The following is a 12,001-nucleotide window of genomic DNA, read 5'->3' as shown; positions in this document are numbered from 1 at the left end:
TGTAGCTCTGTGAGGAGAATAGGGGTATCCTACAACTTTCAGCACCCTTAAACTACAGTTCCCAAGATTCTTTGGAGGGAAACATGACTGTTAATGTGGTATGATTACCCTTCATACGTATGGTGCAGATGTGGTCTAAGATATACCCAATCAGGGCCAACCCAAAGTATTTTAGTTCCTTAGGAAGGACAAGCCCCTCCCCCCCCACCTCACTTCCCAAATTCCATCTACAGAACCAGCAACTGGCATTTCAGTGGTGGTAAAGGGGTAGCATTCTCCCACTGCCTCTAAAAAGAGCATGCTAGTTAGAGCAGGGTGGTCCAAGTGGGTGACAAGAGTACTTTGACATAGTGACAGAACCTGTGCGCCACACTGTACTGTCACATGGGGAGGGGAGAGAGAGTCCAAAATTTGATGCCTCCCCCTAGCCCTCAGGCTGCCTTCCCAAATCAGCTGAGCAAGACACCTGTATTTGTGAAGGAGGTGTGAGCCCTCCCAGCTCCTTCTCAAAGCTGGGAAAGTGCTTAATAAGCTTTGGGAAGAAGGAAGGATTCTCATTCCCAAAGCCCAGCGCCTCCCTTACTGAACTTTGGGAAGGCAACGTAAGAGTGGCAGGGGGAGTGTTGAATGTTGCCAAGGGCACGAAAAGGCCTCAAGAGCTACATGTGGCCCTTGGGCTTTGTGTTAGACTACCCTGAGTTAAAGGGAAGGTGTGTGACACATGCACACACAGGACTGTCCTCTTAAAACCTTGCAGCCACTTCCCTTCCCCTGCCCCTCTCTGATGCTAGGGATGTGTGAATCAGTCAGTTTTGGCTTCTCTCAGTTTCTCATTTGTCTAATCTTAAAATCAGCTCTCCATATTTCCACATAAATTTGCAATTTACAAAAAAAATCAGCATTTTAGTGCAAAATTATTTTAATATACATATTTGTATGCAATTTTGCCTAATGCACACATTTTTGCAAAGCAATGTTCCCTAACATCATGCATTTTTATGTTATTTTCACTAATCTATGCATTTTAATGCACACTTTGCCTCCAGCATATGCATTTTTGTACATACTGCTTGTCTGGAGAACTGCACTGCAAAGTTTGGACAAGTGTGAATGCCAGAGGATGACTGGGTTTTGATTCACATATTGTTTCAGACAGTGCAAATTAGGTAGCTTTTAAATAAAAACTGAATAAAATTTCTCCTCCCTCCTCCCTAAGGCAGTCACCTCAGTCTGCCTACCAAAAGGGCTGGTCTTACAACCCAACAGGTTCTTGGGAAGGAGTAATACATCAGAGGAAAACATGGATTTCTATACTCCAATGAGAACTTAACTTTTTTGATAATTGTTTTATCACATTACTGAGATTCTCAGTCATTTTAAGCAGTGCAGAGCATAGTCTCAGGTAGTCAGCTGGCTGATGGACACAGTGTCTTGGTGCATTTGTCACAGGCTCAGTTTAGACTTCCTCTTCTGTAGGTGTTATTGCCGACTTTAAATTAGCACGGTAATTGAATACTCTAAGTCTAGTAATAAAACAGAGATTTTCTTGGAGCACATCTGAACAGAACATTTGGATGCTATTAGAGGAACGATGAAGATGCCATAAATGGATCTTAGGTTTCTTGTGATACAGATTCTTTCTCCAATAAGTCGTAGGGAGCAAATACTTTCCAGCGCCCTTCGCTCAAGAGTTGTTTCGACTCTTGTTCAAACTTGAGGAGCTGAAGATGACTTGGAAAGGGTACTCAGAATCCATGTATAGGGAGAAAGGATGACATGATAGTAGGAGCCTCCAACGTCAACATGATTGTATTTTAGTTTAGTTGTAAAATCAGATGGCTCATTTCATGTCCAAGGGGATCATTTTACAAATGCAAAAATTACAAGCCAAAACTAAATATAGGAGCCAGGTCTTGTTAATATCAATGCCAAGAGAAGGCAATGTGTGATGCCTAGAAGTCTAATGGTATAAATGGAATTGCAGGGCTGAAACAAAAAGTTCCAGACAGGCTATGAATGGAAAGTGTGGCTGGATAAGAGAATAAATCAATTTCAGAAATTGATGCATGTGACTAAGGTGGTTATTATTATAGGTGAGACAATCCTAGAAGACTAAGGCTGCAATTCTAACCTCACTTCCCTGGGGGAACATAGGAACTGTTGTAGACCAAGTCTGATCATTGGTGAATCTAGCAAAACATTTTTTTAAACTGCAGTGGCTCTCTGGGATTTCATGTAGGGGACAAACACAGCTCTACCTGGAGATGCCAGGGACTGAACCAAGGACCTTCTGCATTCAAATCAAGTGCCCTACCAATGAGCCCTGCTCCCTCCCCTCAAGAGAATTCAGCTGAATTCAACAGAATGTCTGAGCAGCTATTTTGGATTGTGCTATAAGCATACAAACAGGGACACGGGTGGCGCTGTGGTCTAGACCACTGAGCCTAGGGCTTGCCGATCGGAAGGTCGGCAGTTCGAATCCCCGCGACGGGGTGAGCTCCCATTGTTTGGTCCCAGCTCCTGCCCACCTAGCAGTTTGAACGTGCTGTCAAAATGCAAGTAGATAGATACCGCGCCGGCAGGAAGGTAAACGGCGTTTCCGTGCGTTGCTCTGGTTTTGCCAGAAGCGACTTAGTCATGCTGGCCACATGACCCGGAAGCTGTCTGTGGACAAACACTGGCTCCCTCAGCCTATAGAGCGAGATGAGCACGCAACCCCAGAGTTGTCCACAACTGGACCTAACGGTCAGGGGTACCTTTACCTTTATAAGCATACATGGTAAGCACCCTTCCCAGCCTGCCTTTGAATATTCACATCAAGTACATAGAGGGTGCAATTATCAACGACTTTCCAACACATTAACCATAAGAAAGAAGATAGGCAGTCAACTTCGGGCAGAAAGCAAGAAACATGGAGCACAAAAAGAACAGCATGTATGCCATCTCAGGCTGCACCAGATGTTGCTGCTGGTAAAAGGATGTGTGCTAACATGAAGGGAACTCAACAGTCAATATAAGCCCACGTCCATATCCGAACAATGAAGAATTCAGGGTTGAATGAGGAAATTGGAAAGCAGGTATAATATGTTACATACATATTATACCACATACAACATGCAGATGTTTGGGGGTCAATGGCTGTTGTTAAGCTTTGGGGAAACATGCAGTGATCTAAGATAAACACATGGCAACAGGAATCAATAACATGGAGGGATAGGTTAGGTAAGGGAGAAGCTCAATAAAAAATGTGGTTTGGGCTTCCGGTTTGGTGCCGGATAATGGCGGAGCGGAGCTGAATCAGCTCCAGTCCCCGGGGGGTTTTAGGGGTCTCCTTGTCTGCGCCAAGGGCCCCTTAAAGCCACGGGAAGAGCGTCCCGTGGACCGCGGCCTCGTGGGTCCCAGACGTGCCGTCTCTGCTCTTGATTGACCCTCGTAAGGGGGGGAAATCAAGCGAGCGGAGCTCCGACACGGGACTGGAGAGGCGGATGCACCCCCCCAGGAGATCAAAGCAGCGATTCTGCCAGACCTGAGCACCGAGCTTTTCCTGCTAACTTCAAAGAAAAAAGAAGAACCCCGGCTGCTGTAAGTACGGGACTAATTGGATTTACATTTGAATAATTGGCAACCGGGAGGGATGTTAAAAGGAAGCCCGTTCCTCTCCTTTGTTGTGCAGAGGAGGTAATTAAGTTTCAAGTGGCTGCAGCTGCATCAATAGATACAATGTTGCTACGAAGCATTTTGACAGAGAAGTGGATTAAATCCCTGTGAGGGGATTGAAGATTTTGGAAATATCTCTTCTGTGGCTTTTGGAATTGTTCTTGGCACCCTGTCTCAGGGAAAATGGCGCTGGAAAACTAGTACGCAAGATGGAAAATTACTGACATCTGACACCCTTTGTCTTCTCCAACCATGCTTGCTTTCGCTTTTAAACTGATTCTAGATCCGGGTATTACCCAGGAACAAAGAACAATCCTTCTGCAATTGGAGTTTGTGAATCGGAAAATGGACTGGCTAGGGCGCAATTTTAAAGAAATTTGTTGTGGAGCAGGAGAAACCAGCCAGATTTGGGAGAATTTTGATAACTTGGAAGCAGACTTCTCCAGGGAACTGGGGGAGGTGCTGCAGAAATGGGATGAATTGATTCAGCAACCCCAGGTAAATGGACGGCCCTGGTGTAGTGAGAGACGCAGGGCTGATGTTTTGACTGGAGCTACAAGATTCAGTCTCTGGAGTGGGAGTCCAGAGATGAAGATGAGAAGATTTTTGAAGACACAAGTGGAAGGAAATCAAAATTGCGAAATGGAGTTGCTGGGAGAGGAGAGTTGGTGCCTCTCGAGGCGCCCAAGGAGGAGATTTATAAACTATAAGATGATACTGAACAAGGACAACAGAGGGGAATGCAAAGATGAATGGTGGGGGGGCATGGGAGAGAGCAGAAAAATGGTGAGAAGGGGAATAGGGTGAAAATGATAAAAATTGAATTAGGATGGATTTATGGTACCCTGAAGATAGTGTGTTAAGATTTTAGGATTTTGATGTTAAGTTTTAAGATTTTGATGTCACGATTTTGGGAATTTTGAATTAGTGAAGAGATATGTAACTGACTAATAGCAGCAGCTTAAGTGAAAAGAAGTATAAGATTGATTTAAAAATTATTTCATGAAACTATAAGATGTTAAATTTTTATGATAGTATAAAAGGTTGGATAATGAATTGTAATGTTAAAAATGGATGTTACCAAAGTATATTAGTATTGAAGGCAGAGGAGGGAAAGCGGGGGAGGTCCCTTTAGAAGATCAGAAACTAGATTTCGTTAAGTAGTAAGAGATAGATTGGTGTTCCAGTTTAGGTATGTATTGGTTTTGGTTGTGTTTTAATTGTTTTCTTTGTCGATTGTGTTTATGTAATGTGTTTTTATTGTGTTAATGTTGGTGTTTATGCTATGTTATGTTTTTCTCTTGTTTTATCGGAAAATAATAAAAATCTTATAAAAAAAAAAAAATGTGGTTTGATGGGGTAGGGATGGAGGATTCGTAAGTAGAATATTACCAGAAAGCAGTGTGCCTGGTTTTTACAATAGATATAATATGCAGAAGATATGATAAGAATTTCCACTAGGTTCTGAGCATACAGGATACAGTCAATAATCACACACACAGGCTTCATACACGCCATACATTTAAACCACATTAATTCCACCCAGAGGATTCTGGGAAGTGTAGTTTACCCCTCACAAACCTACAATTCCCAGCACCCTTAACAAAATACAGTTCACAGGGTTCTTTGGGGGAAGTCAAGTGCTTTAAATGTATTCTGGTGAATAAAGCCTATAATTTGGATTAGTGTGGGGCCATCAGTATGTAAAAAGCATATCGGTGTGCAAAGATTACAGCACAATGGTGCCCCGTGTTACGCACGTGATCTGTTCCGGATCACGCTACGTAACACAGGCGTGCTTAACACGAATCCCCCCCCCCAAAAAACCCCGGAAGTAGCGCCATTTGAGCGCTTCTGTGCATGCGCGAAGTGTGCAGAAGCGTTCTGCACATCCAGGGGTCGTGCGCGCTCCGGAAACGCTTCCGGGTTGCGGGCGTTCTTAACTTGAACGTCCGCAACCCGGGGTGTGCGCAACCCGGGGTACGACTGTAAATGGAGTAACCATTTTAAGAGTATAAGCTTTGGTTGCCTTGCCAACCTCTTGCCACTCCCACATAAAAATGTGACATTTACTGCAACATGTGCAGGTAGCAGAAACATTTAAACAAATCTTATAAGAAACTGAAAATATACTGTGACATTCAGGTTATGACTTGGACACATTTTCAGTTATCCCAACCAATATTTTTCCCTCCAGGGGGTGGGGGTGGGGAATGCAGCCAACAAAGGGAAATGATCAACCAAGAGTCTGATGCAGGAAGAGCAGTGAGAAAAATTTGGCCCATACAGAGGCTATGAAAGGATGAAGCAGCAAGGAAAAGGGGGTAGGTGAATTGTAACCTAGACTGGGAAAGGGTAGCTAGACTGCGAGTGAAAGCTGGAAAACTGGAGAGGAACCAAGAAAATCAGGTGATTGGAAGTTTTAACTTAAAAAAACCTAACTTTTACTTATTGCTGGTTTTTGTACAGAAAACAATAAACCTGAGTTCCTAAAAATGCTATATTGAGGCATGTGACAAATGGAAGCATATTTATGTTAAAATAAATAAAAGCCCAGAGCAACATGAAAAAAATTCATCAGCATGAAAAGTCCTGTTAACTGAGACTTATACCACGAAATAATCTGCTAAACACAAGGGGTTGCATCCACTGTTGGTCATACTCAAAGTAGACCCGATTTAAAGTAGACCTAAATTAAAGGACATGACTGATTGAAGTCCCTTAGTGTCAATGGGTCTCCTTTGGGGTGAATTTAGTTGGCAATAACCCAAGCTGCATAGCTTAAATATAGCTGAGGTGCAACACTGCGATCCTAAACATGTTTACGCAATTGTCCAAGGAATTGTGCAGACTTAATCACAGACTTAATATCCAAAGGGGCAGCCAAGCTTTACACAACTTTCACAGTCAGCAGAACCTATAAATAAAGTAAAACCTCAAAGCAACAGGAAGAGTTTAAATACCTTTATTAAGACTAAAAAGGATGCACAAAGTAGGACACAAGCTCACAACTTCCCCAGCACACTTCTTCAGGCTGTTTTGTAAAGCAAAAACATTTGTGCTTTGGGATGTTTAAAAAGTTTGTCGACTACTTTGTGTGGCATTTTAGCAGGCATAATAATAAAATGCTGTGTGCTGCTGCTGAGCTTTTGGGTTTTCTTAGTGGACAGAAACAGCTACGGTATCTGCCTTTCTTGTGTACATGCAAGATTCAGGAAAGGATGACCCGTTTCACCTCCAAATTGTATCTGAATGTACTTGAAGGCACACTTGCGTCAAGCACTTCACACAAATCTCTGAAATACGGCAAGAAAATTGGGGGTGGGAGGTTGCTTCCTTACTGACTTCTGAGAGGGACTCAAGTGGGGTGCGTGAAGAAGTTAAAGGCACCACTTAGAGAAGGGGAGAAGCAGAGAGGACACAGAAGGCGCACAGGGTGAAGAGGAGAAACAGCAGATACCGTAGGTGAGGGTTGGTTTCGCAGGGAGGGAGCAAGAAAGAATCAATTCAACAACAAAAGGAATAGAAAGTATCAATTTAACAACAAAAGGAATTTAAAGCAAAGTGAGACGAAGGAGGAGTGAAGAGGAGGAGTGAAGTTAGGCTTAGCGGAGAGGCTTTATGGAGGGTGATGTTACAGTGATGTTACAATATGGAAATTCATAGGATTTTTGGAGGGGGGGTGGCAAGAGCCCAGTTAAGGTGGAGAGGAAGCTGGAGGAGGGAAGGGGAAGAAGCTGGAGGAAGCAACAGTTAGGGACCAGCGGGGACTCCCTCCCCCCCCCCAAAAAAAGCCAGCAATGGAAGCACGTAATAAACTACTGGGACCCTTCCTACCCCCACGAAAAGGAAAAATAATGGATCCGTGGGACTCCCTCCTGAGACCACCGGGTATAGGGCTGTATATAAATTCGAGAAATAATCAAAACAATAAGGGAAAAATCTCAAAACGGGCCTGTGATAGATCCCCACCAAACACCCCCCACACACCCCAAGTAAATGTAAATCAAAGTAGACCAGCGGGCCCCGCCAAACAAGCAAAGGGGGACCTCCCAAAAAGCAACAACAAGGGGGGCATAACGGACCTATACGCCTCTTTCCCCCCACCCTAAAAAACAACCCTGAACGGTGTTGGAGAGGACATAATGGAAGGCACCATTGGGGATTCCCCCCCCCCCAAAGAAAAAGTAAAGAAAGGTGGAGTTATGAGAAGAGGGGGGGGTAGTGTCCGAAGAGGAAAGGAGACAAAATTGTGAGGGAAATTGGCGGCGGTTTGGGGAGTGGGGTGGGAGCCCGACTCTGAGGCGATGGGGAAGTTGCCCCATGTCGGACCTCCTGCCTGCTTGCCTCCTTCCTTCCCTCCCTCGCCCTCCCGTCCTTCAGCTCACCGAGGTCGTCCATGTTGCCGTCTGGCCGCCACTCCCCGCTCGACTGGAGGGAAGCGCAGCCGCAACTTTCCCCTCTCACGGCTTCTTCTTCTTCCCTTCGCTCGCGCAGGCAGCGCGTCCCGGTGAAGCCCCGCTCGCTTCTCTCTCTCTCTCTCTCTCGCGCGCGCGCGTACACGCACACACACACAAACCGCCCGCCGCCGCAGCAGCAGCAGCAGCAAACCACCTCACGCGGGCGCGAGCTCGAACTCAGGTACGCGCACGCCGCTTCCCGCTACCACCACCACCATCCCCCCCGCCACACTCCCAACCAACCCTCTATACAGAGAGAGGGAGAGAAAGAGAGACCCCCGAATAGGCTTAGAAGCGCCACCGCCTCCTAGCGGCCACCCGCGGGATATGCGTGAGCGGGCGCGCCAGGGAGGCTAAAATTCGACCCTCCGGGGTAGGAAGGGAGGAACGCACGCCCGTCATTAGGCTGGGTCATACAATCACAAGCTCGCCTACCTCGCAGGGTTGTTGTGAGGATAATTTTTGTGGTTTTATATTTTGATTTTGCTCTGTGAAGCGCCCTGAGGCTCTCGGGTATAGGGCGGTATAATAATAATAATAATAATAATAATAATAATAATAATAATAATAATAATAATAATAATAATAATAATAATATAGAAGACGTGGGGGTGGGGTGGCGCTGTCCTTGCCACCTTGAGCTCCGGGATTGAAAGGTGGGGTATACTCCACCATAACTACCGGTATACCAAACGGACCTGTTGAAATGTGTGCCTGTCATCCTCCCCCCCACACACACACACACTTTAGATGTTGTTGTGATGGTTGACCTCCCAGTAAACATCTGGCCATGTGTTCTTAATTATTATAACATACATATCGGATAGCTCAGCTGGGTGAGTGCTGATAACACCGAGGTTGCAGGTTCGACCCCCGTATGGGACACCTGAATATTCCTGCATTGCTGGGGGTTGGACTAGATGGTCCTTAGGATCCCTTCCAACTGTACAGTTCTATGATTTGCATTCCAGCCTTCCTCAAGGTGACTTATATTATTCTCCCCCTCCCTATTTTAATCTTCACTGCAGCCCCCAATGTGGTAGGTTAGGCTGATAGAAGGGTGGCTGCTCCAAGGTCAGCCAGTGAGCTCCACATAGTGGCTGAGAGGAGCCTTGAACTCCCAAGGCCCTAACACTCTAACTTCCACAGCACGCTGTCACTCATAGCTCAGTGGTGCAGCATCTGCTTTGAATGCAGAAGGTCCCAGGTTCAATCCTGGCTGCTCCAGGTAAGGATGGGAATGTAGCCTCCTGTCTGAAAATCTGGGAAACCACTGCCAGTCAGTGTAGACAATACTGAACTAGATTAACTTGTGGTCTGACTTGGTACTACACACAAAAATACAAGAAACTTTGTGCAAATCTAGAGTGGAGTCCCTAAGATGGTCAGGTGGCATATTGTATGCTTCCTTCTGCCAACTCCTGCAGCCAAGCTGGTGCCAAACGTATTGCTGTGGATTCCTTTGGACCACATCAGCAAGGCTGAGACCCCCTCTTTGTCTTGTCGTCTGGGCAGCCCAGTACTTCCATACACACCACCCAGGTTTGAGCCCCAGGGAAGTCACTTCAGGCACTGTGACAGTTTGACTTGGCTCCCAATTGATGCCAACAAACAGATAACCAATTTATATATAGGACCGTAGAATTGGAAGGGAACACGAGGGTCATCTAGTCCAATCCCCTGCAATGCAGGAATTACATATTTACAGTCAGAAAATGCCACTTCATCAGTCTACAACTCTTATCATCCTAAAACTCAGCCAACATTCATACAACAAATGTTTTGCATCTGCCTTTTCCACCCCTGTGCCCTCCAAATATTTGGGCTACAACTCTCATTATTTCCGACCTGGAGTTGTGATCCAAAACAAACATGATGTTGAAAATACCTACTTCCTTCGTATTTATTTGTATGCATGATTACCTTTTTTTAAAGGATTTTACAAAACCTTTTTCTTAAGAAAACTCAGCCACATCTTTAAACCCAAACCATAACAACACCAACTAAAAAGCAATATAGGTATTGTAGTTATAATTGAACGGTGCTATACACAACTAAAAAAAATAAAAAATTCCTGCACATTAGAGACCAACTAAGTTTGTTCCGTGCGCATGCACACTTCTTCAGATACACTGAAACTTAAGTCACCAGTCCCTTACTTATAGTGAAAGGGTTGGAAGGGGTATTACTCAGGGGTGTAGTAGGAATGTGTGATTGGCTGTTAGGTGAGGTAAACCTGTTAACGACTGCTAACAAAAAAACACACCACATTAGTCTTTTTTTAAACCAGAAAATTCAGTCTCCGTAGAGACTGTCAAAAATTGCCATTGCCGACTATATTTCAAGTCGTCATGGCGGGGTATTGGGAAAAGTTTTCAATTAGCAATAATCGCGCCTCGGATTAACCTCATTGGCTACGATACTGCCACTGCGCAAAGCTAACTTTCGTTTGCAAGGCCCTTCGGCCCCCAAGCAAGCAACAATTAATCAGGCTATGGTGAGCAGTCAACCAGGCAAAAGGTGGGGTGCCGATCAGTAGATACCCTGCATCTCAAAATATCCACAGCCACACTTTCATTCAATGAGGGGGTGGGGTTCCCCCTTTTCTTAGTTACAAAGCTGACGTGCCGTCGCAAAGGCTTCTGGTTGCCTTATGTTAATCGTCTGTGATGTCATACGCGGAAGTCTGAGCTGTTTTCGAGAAAAGAGGTGGGTGCAACGATTCTTTGACTGGCTTCGCTACTCATATTACAGTTTAATGCAATTGAGAAATCTGATTCTCTTAGAAGGAGTGTGGTTTAAAGATTTTTTTTCATAAACGGTGAACTGCTCTCAATAGAACAGCTAACAACAGGCATTGGGGATTTGGATGGCTACAAACAGACCAACTGTGCCACCTTTTGTGGGATTAGGGGCTGAAAGCACAGGCATACAGATCACTAAAATGGTGAGAAGGCACAAATGTTAAAAATGATCTCTTACACAGCACGTTATTCTAAGCATAATCTTATCACGAGCCCATCCGATGTACACATTTGCCCAGATACAAACTGAACTGTTGAAGGCAATGGAGCTGAGTGTAAATACATTGGAGAGAGTATGCTTTCAGAACACTGTTCCAAAAAGCAAAGACAATAGACCAAGTCTGCCTTGGAAACCTGCTGTCTTTCCAAACCACCCTGACAGCCTTTCGCTCTGATCCCAACCTTGTTTAGGATAGTTAGGGCAGTGTGAGAGAGAAAATATTATGCACATGTCCACAATACTCTTATTTATAAAGCCACAAATTTATGGCTTCCATGCCGACAATTAGAACAGGTTCTGGCACTAAACCACTGAGAGTTCGTGCTCAAATGAAGCTTGCTTGTTGAGCACTCATCCTGATTTGATTTCACAAAGCTTGCACAGAGGTTAGAGTGTGTCATGTCTTCACTAAATATTTAATTATAGTTTGTTTGCGGGGATGTTAAAAGACAATGGGCATTCATCCCGATTTCTTTCTTTTGTGGCTATGTTTTCCCATTTATCATTTATCCCACACTTTTCAGTGCATTTCCCCCATGCAAAAGTCTGTTGCTGTTTAGTTTTATTTTTTAAGCAAATTTGTTGCACTGAGGTAACAGCACTTTCATTGGGCAAACACAAAATAGTGAATCTGGAGGCAACTTGAGTCCCACTTTCACCCCTGTGTGGCCAGTCATCAGGCCTAAAACTTGGTAGCAGGGCACTAAGGAGAAGCACAGACCTGAGTGTGTTCTCTGCACACAATAAAAATAATGGTGGGACTGTTCCATGTAGAGGAGAGGAGCAGTAAAAGAAGTTCCGCTCACGCCATGTCTGCAGCAAAGGGTGGAATAGAATTCCCAACAATTTGGCCACATCCA

General features: G+C 44.8%; 1 protein-coding gene and 1 non-coding gene across 8 annotated transcripts in view; both read right to left on the bottom strand.

The window, feature by feature from the left end:
- PXN (paxillin) overlaps positions 1-8,196 on the bottom strand; it is a 77,825-nt gene extending 69,629 nt beyond the window's left edge. For 5 of the 7 annotated variants that reach the window (XM_033136429.1, XM_033136428.1, XM_033136430.1 and 2 more), the window contains exon 1: positions 8,046-8,196. In XM_033136429.1, the coding sequence (XP_032992320.1) occupies positions 8,046-8,058 (13 nt within the window). In that variant the 5' untranslated portion in view covers positions 8,059-8,196. The remainder of the gene's footprint in view (positions 1-8,045) is intronic. The other 2 variants (XM_033136435.1, XM_033136433.1) reach the window with 2 other exon arrangements.
- A 2,220-nt stretch (positions 8,197-10,416) lies between these two features.
- LOC117039340 lies at positions 10,417-10,557 on the bottom strand. The gene has a single exon (XR_004425758.1). It is a non-coding gene; the product is annotated as a U4 spliceosomal RNA (small nuclear RNA).
- Between the last annotated feature and the right edge of the window lie 1,444 nt (positions 10,558-12,001).

The sequence above is a fragment of the Lacerta agilis genome, chromosome 17 (genome assembly GCF_009819535.1).
Source record: "Lacerta agilis isolate rLacAgi1 chromosome 17, rLacAgi1.pri, whole genome shotgun sequence".
Taxonomy (NCBI): Eukaryota; Metazoa; Chordata; class Lepidosauria; order Squamata; family Lacertidae; genus Lacerta; species Lacerta agilis.
This window is presented reverse-complemented; position numbering and strand designations above follow the sequence as displayed.